Below are 25,409 nucleotides of genomic sequence, written 5' to 3'. Positions count from 1 at the left end.
GTATTGTATTGTATGGTTTAAAAATGAATGAGTTTGCTTCTGTTCCAACCAAGTTTTATGGACACTGAAATATAAATTTCATATAATTTTAATGTATCACAAATGTTTTTATTTTTCAACCATTTAAAGATGCAAAAATCATTCTTAACTCTCTGGCCATACAAACCCAGGTGGCAAGTTGGATTTGGCTCCCAATAATTTGTCAACTCCTGGTGTAAACTCACCCTCTTAGAGTATATCTGAAGGGTAGAAACAATTAAAAATTTAAAACATCTATCAGTGTTTACAATTGCCAAAATCCAAGAGCTTGCTAAGCAATCAGTCAAAGGGAGAAAAAGGTATCAGTAGATGATGGAAAGCTAAATAGATTTCCTTTTAAGCACAAAAATTTTACTTTAAACGTCCAAGTGTGTCAACTTAGAGAAAGTAGAAAACTGTTCTTCATAAACGGAAATATTTGGGATTGATCTTGTTCTCTACCAAGACATGTAAGAGGATATTGGTCATCTCTACAACAGTGTGTGTCGGGGGGGATGAGGGGCAAACGAATGAAATGCAAAACCTCCTAAAAATGAGCAAAGACAAAGTAAATGTCTCCAACAGATCTCACAAGACCTTGTTCTGGACAGTCCAATTAAAAACGGCGTTTTAGAATTCAACCGGGGGGGAGGGTGTAGCTCAACAGTAGAGTGCATGGCTAGCATGCACAAGGCCGTGGGTTCAATCCTCAGTACCTCCATTAAATAAATAAACCTAATTACCTACCCTCCAATAAAACAACAAAAAGAAAAAAAATTGAGGGAGAGGGTATAGCTCAGTAGTAGAGCGCGCGCTTAAAATGAGAGAGATCCTGGGTTCAATCCCCAGTACCTCCATCAAAATAAATACGTAAATAAATAAACCTAATTACCTCCCCCCAAAGCAAAACAAAATTCAAACAAAGAAATGTAGGCTTTCTTCGGTATTACTCAATAAATGTTTAAAATTAAGACAGCAATAAAATATTACTTAGGAGTATGATGTTAAAATCTTCAAAATGCTCAAAAAGTTGAGGGTGGTTGCTCTGGGGAGAGGAAGTAATGAGGTTGGTGGTTGTTTTCCATTGTTAGTACATAACACTTTACTCTGTATATGTAGTACTTTAAGGCAAAACTTTGTAAAGGTTAAATTTAAGAAAAGGAAAACGTGCGAGCGAGAACTCCGTTGCTGTGGCAACCCCGCGGCGCGGCGGGGTGCGGTGTCCCTCCTGCCCTCGGGCTTTCCACTCCCAAACCGCTCGGCCCCCACGCAAAGTGTCAGACCCTCCCCTTCCTGGTCCCGAGCGGGCGGCGCCGCGCGGAGCGAAGCGCGAGCCGAGGCCCCGCCCCTCCAGTGTGAAGGGAAGCGTTTCCGACCCGCGGGCTCCCCTCAAAACGCTGCCCCTCCCTTCCCCCGAGGGCGGTGCCCGGAGGAGGAAGCGCGCGGGCCGAGGCTCCGCCCTCTGCGGCAGAGCGTGTGGCGTCACTTCCGGCTTCTCTTCCCTGCGGTCCCGGGCGCGAGCTGTGAGGGGGTTAGCGTGTGTGCCGAACTCCTCGGAAGCATGGTGAGTCTGGCCGCCTTGGCCGTGACCTAGGCCCGCCGTTCCCTGCCGTCCCCCGCCGTCCCCCGGCCCCTCTGTCTTCCCAGCGCCGCGGGCTCCCGGCGTCTGTCCCCAGGCCCGCCGCACATGGTGCAGGCCGCGGCGTGTGGCCTGCGCCGGGCCGGCGGACAGGGCCCTCCCGGCTGACCGGGGATTGGCGGGGTTGGGCCTCAGGGCCAGCGTCTCCTGACCCGGCCTCTCCTCAGTCCCGGGACCCCGAGGCCCGGGGCTTATCCTGAGCGAAGAAATTTCTAGTGCACCGGGCGTGTCGTCCAGACGGGCCCCGCCTTCCCTCTCGGGGCGGAGCCTGGAGCCGCCCGAGGGCGCTGATGGAGGGAGCCGCTGCCTACCTCCATGCGCCCGACGAGGCTCGCGCGAATGGCCTACCACCCCCTCCTGCCTTACCCTTAGTTTAAAAATTCGTCTTTGGTCTTGCCGTGCTTACAGTCAGTCTCTCTGGCGTAGAATTTTTATTGCTGGAGCTCTTGTAGATCCAGAAAGCAATGTCACCTGAGTCCCTCCCTCCGCTTTAAATAAATGACTACCCCAATGATGCAGAGCTTCATTTGTTCGAGAAATTTCACTGTTCTGTAAATTAATTTTCTCTTAGATATTTACTTGTAAGTCTAGTGGAAGGTATCTAAGTGTATGTATTAAAAAATCCCGCTACTGAGTATTCAGACTGATTCTTGATTTTCCTTCTCAGGCGTCCCTTTCCCTCGCACCTGTTAATATCTTCAAGGCTGGAGCTGATGAAGAGAGAGCAGAGACAGCGCGTCTGGTAAGCCTTGTTTTTCTCATTCTTTTAAAGATATAATAGTTCTTTTTTTTTTTTTTTTTAACAGCTTTAAGACCTTGAAGTTGATTTTGACTGTCTCTTTGATTTTCGTCCCCAGTCGTCTTTTATTGGTGCCATCGCTATTGGAGATTTGGTAAAGAGCACGTTGGGACCCAAGGGCATGGTAAGAAAAACGGGGAATTTTAATATTGTTTTAGAGCCCTCAGTAGAAATACAATAACACACTTTTGAGGGATGTTTTTTGATCTTTAAAGCTCAGCTGTTAATTGTACAAGTAAGATGTGTCTCTACTAAAAATCAAAATGGTACCTATACAGCTAAAGTCCCCTTTGACCACCATCCCCAATGCCACTTCTCTTCCCAGTGACAGCCACTGTTAGCATTTGGATATAAGTATTCCCAACATTTTTGCTTTTATGTAGATGTATGTGTATCTAATGTATTATGTACTTACTTTTATGTATTCTCATTGTGACAGATGATGTTTTGTCATAGGTGTTGTTTGTGTGTCCTTTTTCTGTAGTTCGGTTGTTTAAATTCATTTCAGTGTAAATAGATACAGTCTTTGTCCAATTGTATTTTGCATCTTGTTTATTTTATAGTTTGTACTTATTACCGAATTGGGGGATACTTAGTTTGTGTACATTGCTTTTGCTATTACAGTACTGAAACAGCCCTATTCGTGTCTCTGTTCTTTTAGTGTCTTAGAGGTAGAGACAGATAGACACCAAAATTTGCTTATGGAAACCTTGCATTGGAAGAATTTTAATGGATACTGCCAAATAATCACTGAGACTATTTACACATCAGCAGTATATGAGAGTACTAACTGACTGTCCATTCTTCCAAATGTACTTATAACTTAACTTGATCCAAGTATGTTCCTTTTAGGACAAAATTCTATTAAGCAGTGGACGAGATGCTTCTCTTATGGTAACCAATGATGGTGCAACTATTCTAAAAAACATTGGTGTGGACAATCCAGCTGCTAAAGTTTTAGTTGGTGAGTCTGAGGATAATGTTTTGTTGACATTTTGAAACAATTTATATAGGCTGTCCTTTTTATTAATTGATACCTAGTTTTTAACTGATTATTATCATAATTAATATACAAGTTTCTGGAGTGCCATTACTTACTGATGGTAAAACTTGCATTTCAGACTGGAAAGTTCCAAAGAATTTTGAGGGCGGGTATAGCTCAACTGGTAGAATGCCTACTTAGTATGCACAAGGTCCTGGGTTCAATCCTGAGAACCTCCTCTCAAAATAAACAAACCTAATTACCTCCCCCCACCAAAATAAAATAATTAAGTAATACAGTGGTAAATAGAATACTAAAAAAAAATTCCAAAAATTTGTCAGCTGAGGAAACCTAGATAAGTGAGATTTAAATTGGTAGTGGGTATGTTTGGAGAATTTGGTAAGCCACTGAGAAGTAGTTTAAAAAGCAGGATCAAATATAAATGAGTTAATAACTAGGTTTTTTCCCTCCTAGATATGTCGAGGGTTCAGGATGATGAAGTTGGTGATGGCACTACCTCTGTCACTGTTCTAGCCGCAGAACTACTAAGGGTAATTCACCTGGGCAACTTCAACCTCTTCTTACTGTTTTTTTTTTGTTGTTGTTGTTCTCGGGGTTTTTTTTTTGCTACTGTGGTTTTGAGTATCAAGTAATCAAGTTCTTCCTACAAATTTACTGTTAACGAGTGTTTTCCCCCTTTTTATTAATAGGAAGCAGAATCTTTAATTGCAAAAAAGATTCATCCACAGACCATTATTGCGGGCTGGAGAGAAGCCACAAAGGCAGCAAGACAGGCTCTGTTGAGTTCTGCAGTCGATCATGGGTTGGTATAATAAAATACTGTTTTCAGCATTTAACGTTTTTTTTGAAAATACGCTCAGTGCAGGAAGTCTAGAGAACAGTGAAAAGCATACACAAGCATTGATCCTGTTGCCTCATCCTGCTTCTACAACCAAGAAAACCCCACAGTACTCCCCAGAGGTAGTCATTAAAGTTAAAGTTTGGGTTTCCAGTTTTTTTGCATATATAATCACAGTAAACAGATCAGACAGTATTACTGTATAGAGGGTTTTTGAAGCCTCTTTAACCTAGTTGAATAACAAGCACATTTCTGGGTGTCAATATTTTTTGTAATGTTAGTTTTAATAGAGGTATGCATTTGCTTATGGGACTGGGCTGTAATTTACCTATCTATATTTGGAGAACTGTATTTTGACAGTTTTTAGCTTTATAATGTGAAAAACTTGTCACCCAAAAGTATAGTTGCTTGGTTTGAAGGTATGTGTATTTAAAGACATTTTTATTTATATTATATATAATTCTCCTGAAAAAGATTTATTAATTTACAGTCCCACAGGGTGTATAATAATGCCTCTTTTCCCACGGTCTTGAAATTTTTGTTCGTGTTTCTCTTTTACTAGTTTGCCAACTTGGTAGGGGAAGTGTCCTTTAATTTGTATCTTTGATTACTGATAAGGTTCTTTTCATATTACTTAGAGCCCTGACGGTTTAAGGTGACAGTATCTATTTACAAACCAGGTATCTGATAAATTTTGAAAAGCAAAACAGGGTGATAATTTTGGAGAAGCATTTCAAAAACAGGCATGAGTTTGTTTCTTTTTTTTTTTTTTTTTAGTTCTGACGAAGTTAAATTCCGTCAAGATTTAATGAACATTGCGGGAACAACATTATCCTCAAAACTTCTTACTCATCACAAAGACCACTTTACTAAGTTAGCTGTAGAAGCTGTTCTCAGACTGAAAGGCTCTGGTAATCTGGAGGCAATTCATGTCATCAAGAAGCTAGGAGGAAGTCTGGCAGATTCCTATTTAGATGAAGGTATGTATGGTGTTGGATATGGGAGAAGACATTTTGATCAGATGTTGAAAGCTAGGTACTAAGGGAATTCTCTTTTAGTCAGGACTAGTGACACTTTATAAAGCCAGAAAACTGTCTTTAAGGACATAAGTCATATAGCAGCCTTTTTTGTCATCTTAATCTATTTGTCACATAGACAGTGTGCTTCATCGCAATCCCTGCGTTCCTTTGGTAACGTCTAGGTTTTACTTTATACCATGAAGTAAATTGTAGTCTCTAATAAAGAGAAGTTGCAGTTTTCTTTTACTAGAAGTCCGCTATTGTCAAATGGCACTTTGTCCAGGATTGCATGTGTTCTCTAGGAAAGGTCTGGGTAAGTCACACCATTTAGTTGGCAGGTGTTGAGGGTTTGTTTCTGGTGTTCTTGAAGAGTGATGAATGAATCTTAGCAACTGCTATTTCCTTAGTAATAGTGTATTTTGTTTTTAGAGTATGGATTTTTCAAAGCATCTTTGTATTACGTTTACTTCACAGAATGGCCTGTAGAGAGTATAGCATTCTCTTCTATAGAGAGGGGAAAAGAGGAGTAAGTTGTGCTGTACACTTTCTGCTTTACCAGTGATTTGAGGTCTGGGTTTTGTTTGTTGTTTCGAGGGAGTAACAATTTTGAATATTCTTAGTTGAATTTACATACAAGGGCTGTGTGGCATTTCTAATAGAGACGGTGGTAGGGAAAGATAATTAAAACAAGGATAGCTACCAATCTTGAATGTCTGCCCTGTGCCAGGTATTCTAGTTAGAATTTTACTTAAACTCATTTATTTCTCAGAATGTTGACCCGGTGAGTGAAATTTAAGTTCAGCTGAATAGAGCAGAAAATCAAGGTGATAATGCTTAGTGAGGTAGAAGTTACATATGCATCTAAAAGGAGCCCAGAGAGAGAGGCGGTACTCAGTTCACATGATAGTTCCATGTCAGCAGGGTCCTGGGCTGGTAACTAGCATCTCTGCCCCTGGTGATCTTCCTGCTTACAGCTGAATAGCTGAAGTTGAATAGTTTGTCCAGGGTTGCTTACATAGCCTGTAAGCAGCGTAGGCGTGACTGGGGCCAGGTTGGTCTGACTCTGCTGTCCATGGCTTTTCATTGTATCACCAGCCTCAGTTCTTTAAAAAGTTCAGTCATCTCTAGCGGTACCCTGTATACCTAATCTTTACAGCTGGTTTTCTTTCGTGCTGGTTTTAAGCTAATGAAAGTGGACTCACTGTCTTTACGTTGCAGCCCACGCATCTGCACATGTAGTTTATCTGAGACAAAAGATTCAAAATGCTGTTTGTTCTTTTTCAAAAAATTAATTTTTTAGTGAACTATAGTTGCTGTACAGAAATGCTCTTTTACTCTTAATATTTCTGCTGTGCTCTTATATTTCCTATTTTGCATATTTTTAAATGATCTGCTAAATTGATTTTATAATCGCTGCTTTATAGGTTCTAGGAGCTTGGTGAATTGGACTTAATGCATCCTTTGAAAGAGTAATTTGATAAAGCAGGTTACTTTAAAAGATTTATTAATGCAGCTTTGAAGTATTTAATACAATACTGTCATCATATTGTAGGCTTTCTGTTGGATAAAAAAATTGGAGTAAATCAACCAAAGCGAATTGAAAATGCTAAAATTCTTATTGCAAATACTGGTATGGATACAGACAAAATAAAGGTATGTTAGCTGCATTTCTTGGAATTCTGATTACTAGCTGCTATAAACTCAGGCTTGAAGTCACTTACCCTAAAAAAACCCCTAGGATATATATGAATATATGTAAATATACACACACACATGCACAGGTGGTTTTTGGTATATTCACAAAAAAATTTATGCTATGAAACTGTGTAATGAGAGTGATGCTATTTTTTTATGCTTTCCTTTGTCTTAGATATTTGGTTCCCGTGTAAGAGTTGATTCTACAGCAAAGGTTGCTGAGATTGAACATGCGGAGAAGGAAAAAATGAAGGAGAAAGTAGAACGTATTCTTAAGCATGGGATAAATTGCTTTATTAACAGGTCTGTGTATGCTTGTGCTAACAATATTTGTGATAATCTAAGAAGGGATTTTTTTTGTGAAGTTTGAGGAAGATACTTTTATATTGAATTTAGTGATTGATATTTAGGAAGTGTTGTTTTTTCCAAGTATAAATACAGTTGTATAGCAGGGCATTTGCATTACAATTATTTTAGTGCAAATTTTTGTTAATGTACTTGACTAAACTTTTTTGTATCAACAATAACAAGTTTTCTGATTCGGCAGTTACATTAGTTTTGGCAGTAGTATGCATATATTTGGAAGAGAGATTTAATTCCACATTAAACGATGGGGTTTTGAAGTAGCATAGGAATAAAAGAACAAAGAGGTGAAAAGTAGTAAGAGGTTTAGGGCTTATCTTTAATTCGTATGAAAAAAAATGTGTAACCTTCCCCGTGTGGTGTTTTTGGGGTCTTTTTGTTTTGTTTTTTTGTAAATTGAGCTAAAGTGTATATATTCTTTTATTTTGTCTTGCAACCACTGTGAAGTAACAAGTACAAACATAAAGTAAAGGTTGCCTGCTATGGCTCTTTCAGTAAATACATTATGTACTTTTTTTCTTCTGTAAATTCAGGTAGAACCAACTCAAAACAAAGGAGAAAGTGATGGCTAGACACTCCTAGCACAGCACGATACTGCTTTCACAGTAATAGCTGGGGCTGGTGTTCTTTCCGGTGCTTTGCTCCCAGACCCACGTATACAACCTTGGGTGAACTGCACCTGCCTGCCTCCTCTCTCTCTGCCTCATGCCTCTGATCGTTAAAACACTTCCCCTTTGTGTTCTTAATTGTCAGTATCTAAGGTTTTTTTGGTTGTTGAGAATGGTGAAAATACCAGGAGGAACAGGGCAGTTCAGTCTGTGAAAAGGCAGTAGTTAACTTTGAGAGAGATTTACTGCTTTATGAAAAGTAACTGTTAGAAGCCAAATGCATGTGGGCTTTTTACAAGTTAGCTTACTTCTGTGTGATCTGGGAATCTGGTAAGACACATTTTGCCTAACAGCACTTTAAACTAGTTATAAAAAATTTTTCTTCAGCTTTTAAGTTGCCAACTTTTAAACAGATGTCCTTTTGACTCCTATTGTAAAAGTAACATTTGCTTACTTTGGAAAATAGGAAACTATAAAGGAGGAGCAGAGTTCTCCTAGAAATTCTTTCTATTATTAAGTTGACTTTTGTGTGTGTGTAGTGTTCCGGTTTCAGTTTTTCATTTAGTTGTGATTATATGCTATAAACTTTTGTAATTTGCTGCTTTTATCTAATAGTATATACTTTCACTTAAAATGACAAATTTTTTTAAGCTGGTAAATTATGATGTGTACACTCTCCTGGTAGACATTGAGGACAGTGGCAAGTTTTGTTCTACATAAAAATTCTTACACATATTTTCATTGAATTTTTTTATCTGAATTTTCAGTTTTCTTGCTGTAGGTTCTCAGGAATGGAGTTAAAGCATCTAAATACTTACATGGCTTTTGATGCATTACTGCTGAATTGCTTTTCAGAATTAAAGTTTCAGTTTATACTGTCAGCCGTATAAAAACAGTACCCATATTCAGTACTAACATGGATGCATTACTGTAGTTTATAAATTATTAATAGGTGAAAAACGGTATCTTCTAATTTGCATTTCTGTGATTACTGGTAAAGTAAAAATGTTTTCATGTTTTTTAGTGTAATGTAAAGTAACAGTTTTGAATGATTTTTTTTCATATTTCATTTATAGGCAATTAATTTACAATTATCCTGAACAGCTCTTCGGTGCTGCTGGTGTTATGGCTATTGAGCATGCAGATTTTGCAGGTGTGGAACGCCTCGCTCTTGTCACAGGTATGGGGAAAAGACGTTAATTTCAAACAAACATTATAATCACTCTTGGATTTACTGAGTGTTAATGTATGTAACTCATTGCTGAAAGTACAAAGAAACCCCTTTAAGGAACCTAGAACCTAAACAGTTAATCTGAAATCTGACTTACATCTTTACTTAAATTATTTTTAATATGCCAAATTATATGCCAGCTTTGCCATGTGTGTAGATTTATTTTTTAGTGTTGTTTTAAAGATAACTACATCTTTTCTCACAAACCCACAGGACCTCTGTCCTAAACATAGTCTAAATTGAAGCTTAAAAAAGGAGTTTTAAGTCTTCCCTAGTATACTCATATAATTCTAGTGCTAAGTGAGTTGTTGAATGCTTTATGCCCTCTGTGGTAGGTGGTACAGATAGAATAGTAACCTGTATTGAACATTTAACCATAAGCCAAAGAATGGGTCAAGTACAAAACATTGCTTTTGTTAATTTTTAAAAATTTATGAAAGTAATAAATATTGAAATAAGTGTGAAACAGTCCAGCAGTGCGTGATGACAAGTTAATATACTCCAGCACCCTTCAGTGGAGGTAGGAATTTTATAATCCCAGTGTGGACTGCAAAGTGTGTTTACAAATATGTCTACATCAAAATGGACATGGAGTGCGGTTGGTCACATTTTGTTGTAATGGTTTTTAAAGTAACCACTAAGCGGAAGATAGGGGATAGCTCACGTGGTAGGGTGCATGCTTAGCATGCACAAGGTCCTGGGTTCAATCCTCAGTACCTCCTCCAAAACACAAATAAGTAAATCTAATTATCCCCCCCCCCCAAAAAAAACATTTAAAGTAACTGCTAAGTAGCCCTTGGAAACCAAGATGACAGTCTTTGTTCTCTAATTTTCAGGCCTTTGGAAATGAACGAATAGGTTGGAAAGTTGAATAACAGCCTGCCAGTGAGAATTAAGGGGCGTGGGGTTTGAGGTGTAAAAAGCTGCTAGGAACATCAGATTCCGTTTGGAACAGCTGTGTGTTTTAGAAGAAATTGAAATTAAAATTACTAATGACTATAGATAGTAGGATTGGTCTCATCTCAGAATAACTTTTTAAGCCGTTTTTAGTTTGAGAAGCATAGTCTCCTGACCAAAGCAGACGTTTTCCTTTCGTTAATTACTTGGCGGTGTGTTTACTTGCTTTGAAGTTACTTCATACATGTTGCTTAAGGTGATAAAACTTACAATGCCCATGTTTCTGTAATTCTTCCCTTAAAGCAGCAGGATTAAAGATACGACATAAGAATAAATGTGAATGATGGCACATTCATGATATGAGTTGCTATCAGAAGGGTTGCTATGGTATGATACCACATACAGCCAGAAGAAAATTTACTGGTCCGAGCGCACCAATTGTATGGCTGTGAAGTTGGCCCTGTGGTGGCTCCTGTTCGTAGTAACTCATCTATTGCCAAGATGTGTGAAATTGGTTCTTGCAAATGTCTAGAAATAATTTGTAAGCAGACGGCAGCTGAGTGAGTGAGTGAGTGTAGGATAAGTGAAAATTCTCACAAGCCAGATTGGTCTTCTTTAAGGGGAGGTGATGTCCTGGACATCCATTGTGTCTCATGTCTAGGACACACAGCAGTCTCAGGAGTTTGCCAAGCAAAAGTAAGAACTTCAGCCCTACAGATTATGAGGATAAATGAGCAGAGTGGGGAAGACTAGAGTCCTTTTTACAAGTTAGTTATAAAATAGAAATAAAGCATCAGTCATTGAGATTGATCAGTAAGGAGTGGAAAAGGGGGTTGATTGATGATGGAGGGAATCGATTAAAAGAAAGAGTAGTGAGCTAGAGAAAAGGAATTTAAAATGGAAACCTAACTTGCTTACTTAAGAGCTAAGAAAGGAAATGTTTACAGCGTGGAAGATGGAGGGAAAATAGGAATAGATGTAATAGGACCTAGGGAGTAAAATGAATTTACTTTTTTGACTCCTCATTAAGTTCGCTCTGGGAAATCCTCAGTATCCATTCCCCCCTTTTCTAGGCTTTATAGGTGCTCCCGACATTTCAGTTACTGTGATAATTAACAGATACCGGATGCTCACTATTTTAAGCAGTTCCCAATGTCAGTACATACTAAGACTAGTCCAGTATTTTCATAACTTGTTTTGGAATATTGGATCTCAAGAGACCTGGTCTTCTAGACTGGATTCTGAAGAGAATCTGAATTTAAATTCAGACTGAAAGTTAGTCTCAGTTGAGGTGATACTATGCGGCGTGTGTATATAGGTCTGAAATCAGATTGCTTGTATTGAACTACAGCTTCATGTTTGTTTGGACTGTGAAACTTTGGATGAGAAACTAAGCATCTCTTTACCTCAATTTTATTGTTTCTAAATGGGTTAATAAATGACCCTTCTCTTATTAGGGCTGTTGTGAAGATCAGGTAATTGTTATTTTGTATGAAGTGTTTCAAAGAGTGCTTGGCATATACTAAGCAATCAACTTAAATATTGTGTTTTCTGTTCATTACTGCTTGTTGCAAAACAAATGTTAAACCTGCTATGCATTTGATGAATGTGTATTTTTGTTCATAGGTGGTGAAATTGCCTCTACCTTTGACCACCCAGAACTGGTGAAGCTTGGAAGTTGCAAACTTATTGAGGAAGTCATGATTGGAGAAGACAAACTCATTCACTTTTCTGGGGTAGCCCTTGGTGAGTGATTATGTAGATCCTGGTTTAGGTTCCTAAATCTATGGTAGGCTCTGTTGAAGTGAAACAGTTACTGTAGTTAGTAAAATACATGTCTTAATTCTTGAGAAAAATGGTGTATGTTAATTTCAGTCTCTTGAGGGCAGCCTCGTGTTGTTATTGTCTCTGGGAACAGTGCGTATTCAACATAATTGTTACAGATAACGGAGAACTGTTAGGAATGTGAATTTTTAGCAAAGAGAATGTGTAACAATGGAAGACATGATAGCTTTCAAAACCAAATAATATAACCTGCATAAATAATTGAAGGTGAACGTTAATGTTTGATAATTAAGTGTTTACTGTGACATAAGAACATTACCTTTTTTAACTTCAGGTGAGGCTTGCACCATTGTTCTACGCGGTGCCACTCAGCAGATTTTAGATGAAGCAGAAAGATCTTTGCATGACGCTCTTTGTGTTCTTGCCCAAACTGTGAAAGATCCTAGAACAGTTTATGGAGGAGGTAAGCATTTGAAAAATACTGAACTTACTTTATTTCTTAAAATGTAAAAATGACTTTTGCTTTAATAGGCTTTACAGGAAATTTATATTGCCTTTGCACTTAATTTTTAAGTGCTTGGTGTATCTTAAGGGCAGTCAGTACTTTAGTGTCTTGGAGACAATTAAGTATAAATGAAATTTCAATCTGTAGGCTGTTCTGAGATGCTGATGGCTCACGCTGTGACACAGCTTGCCAATAGAACACCGGGCAAGGAAGCTGTTGCGATGGAGTCTTACGCTAAAGCCCTGAGAATGGTAAGTGAATGAAAGAGACTTGAACTTATATTTTGTGGGTATTGATGGTTTTTAAATGAGTACATTTTTCTACGTTGGACAGAAAATGTTTACTTTCTTGGCCTTAAAAGAATTGGTTCACACAGCTTAAATTTGATTTTGGAGTTTATCTTCTTTATGAGCAGTAATTAAAAGGAAGCAGATTTTACATTGTTTCTAAATGTATAATTTTAGAAAGCTTTTTCTTCTAGTTTGTAAATTAACCTTTTTTGTGTGGAATAAATAGTTTACCGTGTCTTCTTCACTTCATAGTTGCCAACTATCATAGCTGACAACGCAGGCTACGACAGTGCAGACCTGGTGGCCCAGCTCCGAGCTGCCCACAGTGAAGGCAATACGACCGCCGGCCTGGGTAAGAAGGCAGTGGGACTTTAATCTTGTGGTTTTCTAGAGTCACTCTACCATTTTCTCTCTCTCTCTCTCTCTTTTTTTTTTTTTTTTTTTTTTTGGTAAAGATAAATTCTCTTAATAGCCATGTGGAAGATTCCTGTGACCCTTGCCTTTATAACCATTATACTTTCTAGGAAAGTGTTTAACTTCATAATCTCAACTCTGCCAAAACATTATTATTCAGTAAGGGGAATAAAACTAGTTAGAAGATTTGTAACAGGTTTGTTATATAATGACTACAGGATTTAAATACATAAAAACTGTATTTATGTTCTGAAATAAGTGTAGATTTTACTCTGTCTCTTACAGTGTTAACTCCTAATCTCACAGTAAACTTAATCTGAGACATTTTTGAGTACAGATGTCTGATACATACATAAAAGTGGCCAAAAAACAAATTTAATTCAGATTGGAAAATTTCCCAACAGCCTGTCTAGGACATTAAAGGGACAGTCTTCGAGGGTAGATAATCCTGTCACTGGGCAAGAGAGCTAGTGAATAATCTGTTAGAAGATGAAGGGTGGGCAGAGGGTATAGCTCAAGTGGTAAAGTGCATGCTTAGCATGCTGGAGATCCTGGGTTCAATCCCCAGTAACTCCTCAAAAAATAAATCAATGAATAAACGTAAATACTTCCCCCCAACCAAAAGAAAAAATGGCCTTTAGAAGATGAAGGGCGATTCTAACAGGAAGAAAAGTAGGTGACTTCTAAATTCTCTTCCAGTTCTTAGGAATCCGTGGTATAATCAGTGATGAGCAAATTTTCTGCAGTTTATTTACAGATAAAGATCGGTGATTCCGTGTTCTGTATAAATTTTCTGTCATTTGACATAAGTTGCCCTCTGTTAATACAGATGATCAGTTGTTGAGTTTTTAATTCTAAAAGGCTTTTCTTGAGTGCTAGGCTGAGAATGCACTAAGTTTGAGTAATTGGTTGTACCTTTTTTTTTTTTATAAGTCAGGATTCATCTTGTTAGGCCGTTAGGTATGTTTTGTTACAGTTAAGACTGTAGTTGTTAATTTAGTAAATGTTTTTCAGATATGAAGGAAGGTACCATTGGAGACATGGCCTTACTGGGTATAACAGAAAGTTTCCAGGTAAAGCGACAAGTTCTTCTAAGTGCAGCCGAAGCAGCAGAGGTGATTCTTCGTGTGGACAACATCATTAAAGCAGCACCAAGGTATTGTAACACTTCAGAGAGACATTTCTCAGGGAAAATTAACACGGAAGCAAAAAACTGGTAGCTGCATATATTTGATAACTATTGTTGATAGAAAATGGAGCTATCTTGTCTAGATAGCAGTATTATGCAGGTTACTTAAAATCTGTAATCACAACTCAGATTTAAGCCAGAAAGACTTAGTTGGTAACACAGGGTAGCCCTCACAATTGAAAGGGCACATAAAGAACCAGGTGTGGGAAAGGTCAAAAACCAGAGAGCGGGAAGGTGGGAGGTGCAGTAGTAAGAACTGACGTCTTTTTACCAGGATGCGTTGGCGCCGTCATACTCTGTCCTGGGTAAACTTCTCCATATGTATTTTCTTAAGCACATAATGTGCATAGTTCTGTACATGGTCCTATTCCAGCAGCTTTTCTAAGATGAAAATTCTTTTAAAAACTCATTCACACAAAAATGATTTAAGTGGCCAGAAAAATCTTAACATTTGAAGATTCAGCAGTCACCGAAACCATGTATTTTACCTGCTAGTTGGAGGTTCAGGGCGATGGAAGGAAATGGTGGCTTGGACCAGTAGCTTGAGGTGAAGGTGGTGAAAATGGGTTGATAATAGATCTATTTTCAAAGATAGACCCGGCAATATTTGATGATAGATTGGATTTAAGGTCTGAGAGGAAAGGGGATTAAGGATAATTCAAGAGTTTTTGTTGAGAAAAATAGGAGTTTCTTTTATCTGAGGTGGGAGAGGCTTTGGAAGGGAAGATGGGGATTGTCAGCTTTGGCCATTTGAGATGTTTGTTGAGAAAGCAGTTAGTTGGATAGTTGAGTCTGTAGTTTAGGGGAGAAGTTCAATCTGTAGTTACAAGTTTAGGAGTTGTCAGCCTGTATGTGATATTTAAAGCATGAGACTAATATAAAATTTTAAAGATGGGGGGGTTGCCACTGAGGTAGGAGGAAAACCAAGGGAAATGTGTGTCCCAGAAGCCAAATAAGGAAGTATTTGAGAGGAGGGGTGATCAACTGCCAAAATGCAAATAGGTCGAGTAAGATAAAGGACTGAAAATTGACCTTAAAAATTGGATTTAGCAACAGAGGCGGTTGGCAATCTTGACAAGCAGTTTTAGTGGAGTGGAGGGGGCAGAGAGGTATGAAGTAAATTCCATAGAGGCGGGGGGAAGAGGAATTGGAGGAAGTGTATATAGACTTTTTTCAAGGACTGATTTGTGAATGGGAACAGAGAAGTGGGGTAGTAGCTAGAGGAGGTGTGGGCCTTACTGTGAAAATTCAGTGGGTTTGAGTTGGAACAGTTTCAGAGGAGATGATTGACGCAGAAGCAGGGAGGGCACAGTCCACCAGCAGCTGCTGGGAGCTCAGAGGACAGGAGGTTTGTGCGTAGTAGCAGGAGGGGAGTAGGAATGTTACTGGGAAATTACGCCTTAAATGGACTAAGTTGCAGACCTTTCTTTGTGCAGACCCTGCAGCACTCCTCTCAGTGGCTTTTGTGGATGGCAGCTGTCCTCTACTGTTAGCAGAACGAAAGGGTGGAAAGTAGTGTTTTGGGTGTAGAGAGAAAAGCTGAAATGGTATTCAGGTCTCCGGTCGTATAGTGGAAAGCTCTGGGCTGAAGTCTGGAGAGTCTGCTCCTGGTATGGGGAGGGCAGTCATTTTGACATGGAAAGTGGTGAGGGAAGGGAAAGTTGACAAAGTTTTCTTGGAATCAGTGCCACCAAAAGTGGTTAGATGCAGTTACGTTTTCTGTTGCCTTCAAACACAGTGAAAGCACGAGGAAACTGAGTTGTGTAACTGGAATGCTCTGACGGGGGCGGGGTCAGGGAGCCACGGCCTGCGGTCTCAGCGGTAGCTGGCGCCCTCGGCCACCCTTGAAGTGTGCGCTGCGGCGCTTCGTTTGCTCTGATGTCACTGATTTTGAGCTTTAAGTGTCTTAAATATATGAGAACTTCTGAGTAATTTGCAGTTAAAAACCATGAATGATCTGTTGAAGTCGGCCTTCCCAAACGGACTGGACTGTGGGCTGCTTTTCATACTCATTATCAACCCCAGGGACTTACTTTTCAGACCAGTGCTTTGTGGCAGCTGCTTGATGACTTTTTCTGTATTAACATCCTTTGGTCATACTCCTGTAAGCTACCAGGGTTAGGTGGCCCCTTTTGCTGCACTTCGGGTCTGTTTTTATGGTTTTTCCTGCTTCTCTTACCTGTCGTGCTTGCCTCTAGAAGCAGGGTTTCCATAGGCATGAGGTAAACTTTGCTAGTACCTCTGCCATGCCCCCTCGCTGAGAGGTTTGCTGTATGGTCAATAGAGAATAAGAATTTATCATCAGAGGTGTGAGAGGTACTGTTGGCACGCTTCAGTGAGTTACTCAACCCCATCACCCTGTCTGCTTCATTTAGAGCAGTGATGCAGAGGTTTTCATTTTAAAGCTCCAAAGCCTTGTCATTTTACAACTTCTGATTGAGAGAACTGTCTTTTGACTAATTTAGTGAAATGTCCTAACATATTTAGTTAAAAACATAAGTTAATGAATTTTTGGAGAATGCTGTTTGGTAAGTGGGTTAGGATGAGAAGGTGAGAACAGAATACTGACAGATCTTCACATTCCACAGATTTTGTTCTCTTACTAATACAATAATTAAGAGATGTTAATTATGAGGTAGGAACATCCTTGTTAAATATTAAAATTGATTTTAATAAAATTAGGATTCTGGCTGTGTTTGTGTTTGATATAGACCTTTGGTTTACAGTCACGCTTTTCATTTTCACCGTTGCCTTTTTTCTTAAGTGTATGTTCTGTGATGTTTACAGGAAACGTGTCCCTGATCACCACCCCTGTTAAGCATTCCCATATGCTGTTGAGCTCTGGATCAGTTCGTAGCAAAGTTGTGTTTGAAAGACTTCGAGCTCCTGAAAGAAGACTGTAGAGTCAAAGTTTATCTGTGGCTGTTATATCCTTAAGTTTGGACATTTAACTGACCTTCTATTTTAACATGGGTCTAATTTATTTGCTGTTTCATTTTCCATAAAATTCATTTGATTTAGAGTTCATTACTCATACTGTGCATCAAAATAAAAATTTGAACAATTACTTAGTCCTTACCTGACTTAGTGATTTGTACCCTGTTTTAACTACTTAATGGGAGTGGAGGATTGTACTTCCAGTATGGAGTTTATTTAGCTTGACTGACATTATAATCATTTATGGAAAAACTATGTTGATTAATGTGAATCCAAGTCAGATGTGATAAATATACATTAACCTTTTGATTCTCAATCATACATAATTTTTATTAACCATTTTGTTTTGTGAAAGTACCATATACTTCAGTGCATTTTTAATGTTGTGTAGTCTAAGTAGTGTCTCCTACGTAGGAAAAAATTATGGTGGTTTCCATTACTTCAGGTGTGAGTTACATTTTAAATGGTTGCTGCAAGCAGCTTCAGCACTGCTGATACTTTACAGGGTAATACTCTCTTAAAGGAGATAGATATGGTTAGACATAAGCATTATTGTTTTGTTAGGGTTTTTTGTTTTTATAAGAATGTGCTGAGTTGATGGTTTAAAGGTGAATTTAGGCTCAGAGGTAATTAATAGATCGTTATGTAGCAGGATGCACAAGGAATGAAGCAAAGCCCAACAGTGGTTTTCACTGGGTGTCTCATGGAGAGACATTCCATTCCTGTAGAGGAACATAAGAGTTCTCAAAGACACTTTGATAAACCACCCTGTTCTGTTTTGCTCTTGTATAAAAGCTTGCCTCAGCATTTTAATATTACTCGTTAAAAGCTATTAAAACTGGAAAATTTGTTTTTTGTTGTGATACTAGTTTATCTCCTACACATTCACATAAAGGAGAAACTTCCTAGATTGCCAAAGAGAATTACACAGATTTTTACTTTTTTCACTTTTCTAAACGTTAATAGCAATACTGTTTGCGGTGTAATGTTTTTACAGTACTTTATCACACGTTGTAGCATCAGTACTCATCCCACAGCTCGGGTAGGTGGAGCAGTTAGGCATTTCCTGACCTAGAAAACCTGCAACTCAGAAACAGCAAATATGGAAGCAGTGAGTTTTTCTTCATTTTCACAAGACTTCAGTGACACGGAAATAGAGATTTTTGGAATGTACGTTAATAGTTAACTGCATAGAAATTGTCTTGAGTGCTCAGGGTTTTTAAAGCCGTCCTGGTAGCCGCCTGCTTCTCCTAGAGGAAGGACAACACGTGTGCTGGTTATTCTTTCACTCTCCTCAAGTCAGGATCCGTTGTTTGCCTGCTAGAGGCCGTGGGGCTTCCCTCGGTGCCCGGCTCCCGGCTCCCTGTGGACTGGATTCCTGTGGTTTAACTCAGGAGGCACTGGTAGGATACGGGGAGAGGGAAGCGGTATCTTCTTCCTGCTCTTGCTCTTCGTCTTGGGAATTGGCTGCGTCCCTGTGAGACCTACCATTCCAGCTCACCGCACAGCCCCCTCTTCATGGCTCTCAGCCACTGCGTTCTGGTAACGCTTCTGTTCCCTGTTCGTTCGGCCTCATGGGCGGTGACAGCTGCTGCTGTTACTTGTGCCAGTTACAATTACTTGTATTAACTTTGATTTTTTTTCCCTCCCTTTAATTCTGGCTAGTAATGGTTCCTTTGTTAAAGTTCTGTCTTTGTAAACCCTATGGGATGAATACATTTTCCTCTCAGGACCCTGACTGATGAAAGTCAATAGAATACTTCGTATGAAATCCTTTTCCAAAGGCTGCCTTGCACCTACTCTAGTGTTTTATAACATGAACAGAACAGAAGTGCAAAGACTTAACCTTTTTTTCATCATATTATTATAGAACATTTTTGATTCTCAATATGAAGAATAGAGACAAACCTGGGTTCAGATTTCTCACTTTTAGATTGTAAGCAGTACGAAACACCTCTTTCAAAGGGGTATTGAAAAGACTGTGAGTTAACTTACACAAGAGCCTGAGGATAGTACCTGACCTACAGTAGTGCTTCGTGTCAGTCTGTCCCCCGTCCTGTGGCCTGTGTGCGTGATAAAGTCTCCAAAATTCAGGTAATAATCGGTAGAATTGCGCTGGGCACTGGGGATTCAAAGATCCCTATAACCTGCTTCCTGTTCTCAGAAGTGAAACAGTCCTTTTACTATTTCTAATAGCATTACTGTTCTTTCCTATGGTAGTGAGATTATAAGGTGTATTTTTTAACAGTGGCAAAAAAGGAGACAGTGAATTATCTAGCCCCCACACACCCATGTCTTCAGTTCCATGCCTCTCTTACTCCCCTTCTGACACCAAATGGGTTTTGTGCCAAGGAATAGTCTCACACTTTCAAGTGCTTTGGTGATTTTGTAAATTCTAAAATAACATGGGCAGAGTCTATTCCCTTAGAAATGTGAAAATGAATCCTAGGTAATGATGTCAGCGTTTTCCCGTGCAGGTTGAGCCAGGAGCATTTGACCGCATTGCAGTTATAGTTCTTACATTTGATAATACAGATACAGTTAAAAATTTTACTGAGAGAAAAAGGCTTTGTTGCTCTCTTGGTGTTTGTGTTTTTCCCATCAAGCAAGGAGGTGCACTGCTGGTGTAAGTGTAAGTGTTGTGCTGCTCGGTACAGCACTCACTGCAAGTCCGGGCTAAGTAAACAGCTGTCCCGGGCCAGGCGCTTTGCTATGCACTTCACACACTGCCATTTGTTTAACCCTTTCTGGGCCCTGAGAGGCAGTTACCATTTTACTGATGAGGAAACAGGCGCAGAGATGGGTAACTGACCAGTAAATGAAAAAACTGGGATTTGAACTCAGGTAGTTTGAAGGGCTGTGCTCTTAACCGTTGTGACTGTGTGTCAGGATAGGTGCTTTTAGTTAAAATTGGAGTAGTTGATTTTTAGATCACAAGCCCACTTTTTAAGTGTGAAACTGCAAACTGTTAATGATATTGTTAATGTTTTAGGACACACAAAAAAAACCTTGGTTCATTTCCAAAGAATCCATATTAAAATAGTTGTTGGCATAATTCATATCCATGGAAGCTAAAATCCTACATAAGCTTGTGGAAGAGGTTTTCCTTTGATGCACTTTGGGTTTCGGGACTTCAAAAATCATGAGTGAAAAAGTTTACCATTTGGTGCTTCAGCATTTTTCCCTTTTTAAAAATTATATTTGAATTTTAAGAAAACATCAGAGGGTTATGAAAATGTAAATATTTATTTACAAATTGAAATCCTATAGTGAAAACACTTTTAGACAGCAAAGTTCATGGTGAACACTTTATTGTTTGAGAAATGTTTATTTGTTGTGTATTGATTATTTTAGAAGACAACAGCTCAACTACCTGTCATGTTTATAATTTGACATTTGAGTCAGACCAGATGGCTCATTAGATGAAAACTGTAGGTCAAATGGCTACAGCCTGGGGCTGCATTATAAAAGGTATGTCCCTTAATCTTGGGAGGGGGAATACAGGGTCAAAAGAAAGTCACGGCCATGGTTAAGGATGAGCTATGATACAGCTCAGAAGGCAGTTTTATTGGCAAAGTTTCTAGTATCAGCTGAGTATAGTTGGTAATTGCAATCATTAGGAATGAGTAAATAGACTAAACCCTAGCTGTCTATGTCTAGTAGGAATCTGAACTCATTACTAAAGGAGTTAAGTATTTGACAACGTATTGCATTTAGTGATGAAGAGGGCCCCTTTGGCAGCCTCCTCAGTGGGTTGCAGACACTCCACAGAATGGGAGGTGTCGATGGGAAGAGATCATGTGAAACCATAAAACTGCCTTCCTCTGGTTTAGCAAGAAATATTTGTGGTAGGAAAACACGAGAACAATCTGCTTTCTAACGTCATTTTAGAACCAAATTTTGCTGGGTGAAGGTGCTTTTATGGCAAAAGTACTTTTTAAAAGCTAAATTCAGTATGTTTTAGTCAAGATGATCCTTTTTGTGTCCTTGATTGCTGAAAGTGTTAAAGAACAGAAAGGATTGTGTTACTAAACTACCCACTGACAGCAGTTTCTTTAAAGTTGATGTATTCATGGGGAGAAGAAAAGGTCATAATTAACATATTTCAAAGAAACAGCGGCCTGAATACCTAAGTTTATACAGGGACCATCAAAACCCCTATCTACAGAGATCAAAACAAGTCAGAACAAAAGTAGAGGGAGAGAGGCTGAAGAGGCAGGCGCTTCCCCTGTACACCACAACCTGCAACTCACATAGCTTGTTTCTCACCTACCACCTTTACCCTAGTGCGAGTCTGGAAACGTGTTTCCCTGCGTACAAAGAAATTCAGTTCGACTCTGGTTCATTCATATGAGTAAACAGGCTCTGCTCCACTGAGGCAGCCAAATACAACCAGGCTGGATTTTAATGAGACCGCACTGCCAGAGAGGTTCTGTTTTCTAGATGACTTTCAGCATTGTCAGGGAACAGTTGGGAGTAGACCTTTAGTCAGATTTTTTAAGGAAAATGAGCTAAATCAGTATGAATCACTGTCAAGTTTAAATTGGCAGTTGGACCCCACCAGGAGGCATTCTCCAGCAGGGGTGTCTTCTCAGCAGTTGTTAAACTGCAGGGAAGAAGCTTCATCTTGAGCCTTTGTGACAACGGAGTCTAACTACAGAGGCATGTCATTTTCAAGTGGCCTGAATTAGTAATATTTTTCATACGGTTTGTGGCCATGCATAGTAAGAAGATACATCCTGCCAAGGGCTGGAGACAGGCCACCTGAACTTCTGCAACAAATACCTTGTGGGGCTCACAACCCTCGTGACCAGCTGCTTCTGGAGCCTGGAGGGGGCCAGAGCATCCCGGCCCTTCTTGCTCTTCAGCGTATCAAAATAACCTGCTTGGAGAGGCTGGTTTTCTTGCAAAGTAGTTGTCACGCCTCCTACAGCTCACAACTTCCCTTTGAGAGAGAGATTGTTGGCCAGGAGTATTTTCTTGGTGTGGGTTGGGCGTTTCATCAGACTCCATTCCATCTCCCACCTGCAGGGATGCCCCCAGGTCTCAGAGCAATCCTTTGTTCTCTAGTGGAGATGTGTCCGGAAGATGCTGGAGTTGGGCCTTTGGCATTGACCTATAACTGAAGCTCCTCGGGAGCTGGTGGGAGGGAGTGGGAGAGGCTGGGCCAGTGCCTGTGCCTCCTGGCTTTCCTCCCTAGCCAACGCATAGCGCCTGGCTTTTCTGGGGTCAGGCTCTGGCGTCTCCTCTGCCCATCTTCCCACCCGGCGCACGCCCTTGGCCACCTTGGGTGCGTTCCTGCAAGGATTGTGGTCATAGATGACCAGCTTCAGGCTCGACAGGTGGGCCAGGCTGGGGAAGTAGCGGATGCTGTTCCAGTCCACGTCGATCACCTCCAGGGAGGGCATGTGGAGCAACACGGTGGGGAAGTCGGTCAGCAGGTTGCCTGAGAGCCAGATGGTCCTCAGCTCTCGGAGGCGCTGGAGCTGGCCTGGCAGCAGACGCAGGGCATTGGAGCCGGCATGCAGAGTCTTAAGGAGATGCAGCTCACAGACCACGTCTGGCAGCTGGGCGAGGTAATTGGCCTCCACCCACAGGGTTCGTAGGTTCTGGAGCAGGCTCAGCTCCCTGGGGAGGTCGCAGAGTTTGTTGTTGCCCAGATAGAGGATGCAGAGCTGCTTCAAGGTACACACCACCTGGGGCAGAGCCTTGAAGTCGTTGAAGTCCAGGGCCAGGATCTGCAGATTCTGCAGCTGCCCCAGCTCCGGAGGCAGGCTGTCCAGGTGGTTGTCGCTCAGGTAGAGCTTGACCAGTGCCTGGAAGGAGCACACGTGCACGGGGAAGCGGCGCAGCCGGTTCCCGCTCAGGTCCACCATCCTGTCCAGCGGCATCTCCCGGAGGTCCCGGACCACGTAGTTCTGGCAGCGGTCAGTAGGGATGAAGGCCACGAGGGCCCTGATGGTGTTCCCCATGGCAAGCCGCAGCCCACCGACCCCAGAGCTGCTGCTGACTGCTCTGAGGCCAGTCCTCCCCCCTCGATGTAACCTGGGGATCGGTGACAAAAGCCAGTCACTTCAGCAGAGAAGAGTGCTCCTGATAGCAACCTGAGTGTCGGGTGACAGGCCCAGTAGACGGCCAGGGTCTGGGAGGCCGGCTCTGACTCACATGCTTGCTTTCTGTCACCTGAGACCCCGTCCTCTTTATCTACATTTTGTTTGATTGTTTGTTTGTTTCAAGCTGAAAATAGCTTCCCTATTTTTTCTAATGATAAAGCATTAAGATGTTACATAAAGGAGTAAAAGAAGAAAGTGGGAACGCCCATAGTCTTACCCGCCCGGGACAAACACCGTCAACATTTTAACCGATGTCCTCCAGCCTTTTTGCTACAAGTAGTCAATTTGTTTAAAAAATGATGCATGCCGTCGAGGAGACTTATTTTTTATCATAACAGATGGCCATCATTTTACATCTGCAGGTACCCATGGAATTATTTTAAACACCTCCCAAGCATTCCATTATATGGGTGCACTGTAATTTGAACAGGTCTCTTTTGTTGGGCGCCTAGGTTGCTGACAATGTCAGTGTTACAAATACCCCTGTGCACACAGCGTGAGCAGCCCTCCACTAATTTCTTTAGGAGATGTCCTTAGAAATGTCACTGGGTCACAGACATGCATCCTTTAAAGGTTTTTTTCATTGTTAATGTCCCCCCACGAGATCTGAACCAGTGTACACGCTCTACAGGTGTCCATTTTCTTATTTCTTCACTATTATCAGGTAATAGTTTTCCATGCTTCAAAAATTTGCCTTTGACCAAAGACAAGTAGAAAAGCAGGAGAAGAGGAAAGCCAGTCTTCCAAGGCTTAAATACATGGGGATGCATTCCTACAGTGCATCTGTGTCAGGTGTGGCGAACTGCCCGTGAGAGTTTGCGCCTCCTTCCGGAGGGCTGAGTTGTGGGAAGCAGCTGTCCAGCTGGGACCCTCCCTGGTATTAGTCTGGAGCAGGGAGGCTAATTCTGGCCAGTGGAATGTGGGAAGAAGTGAGATACATCACTTCTAGGCCTGGTTCATTTAAAACAAACGTCACCTTCCTCCACACTCTTTCCCCATCTGCTGGCTGGATATTAACACCCAGGGTGACCTTAGAAGCCACCACGTCTGTGGAAGTCACATGTTGAAGTCCTGGGTATCTTGGATCCCTGAAGAAGTGTTAGGATCGGAACACCTCCCCCTCCCACACACACACTCACTACTACCAGTTGGATTTAGGTAAATGAGAAACTTCAATCGTGTTAACACATCGCAACCTGGGGGCCTTACCTATTGCATTATCTTAATGAACAGAGTAATTGTGAAAAAGAGGTAAATCTGCATATACTGATGTGCAAGGATATTCAGGATAAATAAGGGGGGGGACAAGTTTCAGAACAGTTTTTACGATCCCATCTGTGAAAAAATATGCATATCTTCTTGTTTATGCATAAAAGTATCTGTAAGACGGAACAGTGATGATCTCTGGGAAATCTGCCTGAAGGTTTGGGGTGATAGGAATGCTGACTTTTCCATTTACACCCTCTTGTACTGTTTGATTTAAAAAAAAAATTATAGACATATATTACTTTCAAAAACTATTCCAAAAGAAACATTCCATCAGCCTGCCTGCTGTCTGGAGGGGGCATCGGGGCTTGCGGGCAGGCTTGGTAAACCATTTAGCCTCCTCCCAAGCCTCTCCTGCTAAACTGCTTGTAACAGGCTGGACAGAGCGGTAGGAGGGCGTCCCACGGGAATGGCCATCATTCCACAGAGCTTTTTTGCCGACGCAGCATCCCTGCCCACCTTTCTTCTCAGTCACGACTGAAGCCAGTGTCCTCCTTGGACGTCCCACAGGTTGAACGTCAAGGGCTGTTATCTTGAGCCCTCTCTGCTTTTCTGATCTGTACTGTAGCCAGCCTTTTAGCAAGTACTGTGCTCTGCCTCTATATTTAGCATGGCCAGTGGCGACCGCAAATGGTCACGAAGCAGCTGCCCTGATACCGCCCCTAGCAGTGATAACAACAGTAAGAATTGGTCCCCGGTATTGTTTATAACTAATCCAAGTACTCAGCACGGTGCCAGGTGCTTCACACACACTATCTCTCCTCACAACACCTGCCAGGTAAATAGTTTTATCCTCAGTT

The 25,409-nt window shown here is 40.8% G+C and overlaps 2 protein-coding genes across 2 annotated transcripts; one reads left to right on the top strand and one right to left on the bottom strand.

Annotated features, from left to right (window-relative positions):
* The first annotated feature begins 1,478 nt into the window (after positions 1-1,478).
* CCT2 (chaperonin containing TCP1 subunit 2) lies at positions 1,479-17,371 on the top strand. The gene is made up of 16 exons (XM_032493779.1): positions 1,479-1,582; positions 2,325-2,399; positions 2,515-2,580; positions 3,309-3,420; positions 3,913-3,989; positions 4,149-4,261; positions 5,075-5,277; positions 6,869-6,969; positions 7,187-7,314; positions 9,059-9,162; positions 11,737-11,856; positions 12,230-12,358; positions 12,548-12,651; positions 12,943-13,042; positions 14,119-14,260; positions 17,081-17,371. Exons 1-16 carry the CDS (start codon positions 1,580-1,582, stop codon positions 17,109-17,111), a joined length of 1,608 nt encoding a protein of 535 aa, XP_032349670.1. The 5' UTR covers positions 1,479-1,579; the 3' UTR covers positions 17,112-17,371.
* A 4,925-nt stretch (positions 17,372-22,296) lies between these two features.
* LRRC10 (leucine rich repeat containing 10) lies at positions 22,297-23,250 on the bottom strand. Its single transcript, XM_006179139.3, has one exon. It carries the CDS (start codon positions 23,200-23,202, stop codon positions 22,297-22,299), a length of 906 nt encoding a protein of 301 aa, XP_006179201.1. The 5' UTR covers positions 23,203-23,250.
* Between the last annotated feature and the right edge of the window lie 2,159 nt (positions 23,251-25,409).

Source organism: Camelus ferus, chromosome 12, assembly GCF_009834535.1.
Source record: "Camelus ferus isolate YT-003-E chromosome 12, BCGSAC_Cfer_1.0, whole genome shotgun sequence".
NCBI classification, from domain to species: Eukaryota; Metazoa; Chordata; class Mammalia; order Artiodactyla; family Camelidae; genus Camelus; species Camelus ferus.
Note: the sequence above shows the minus strand (reverse complement) of the source record. Positions and strands in the feature narration are given on the sequence as shown.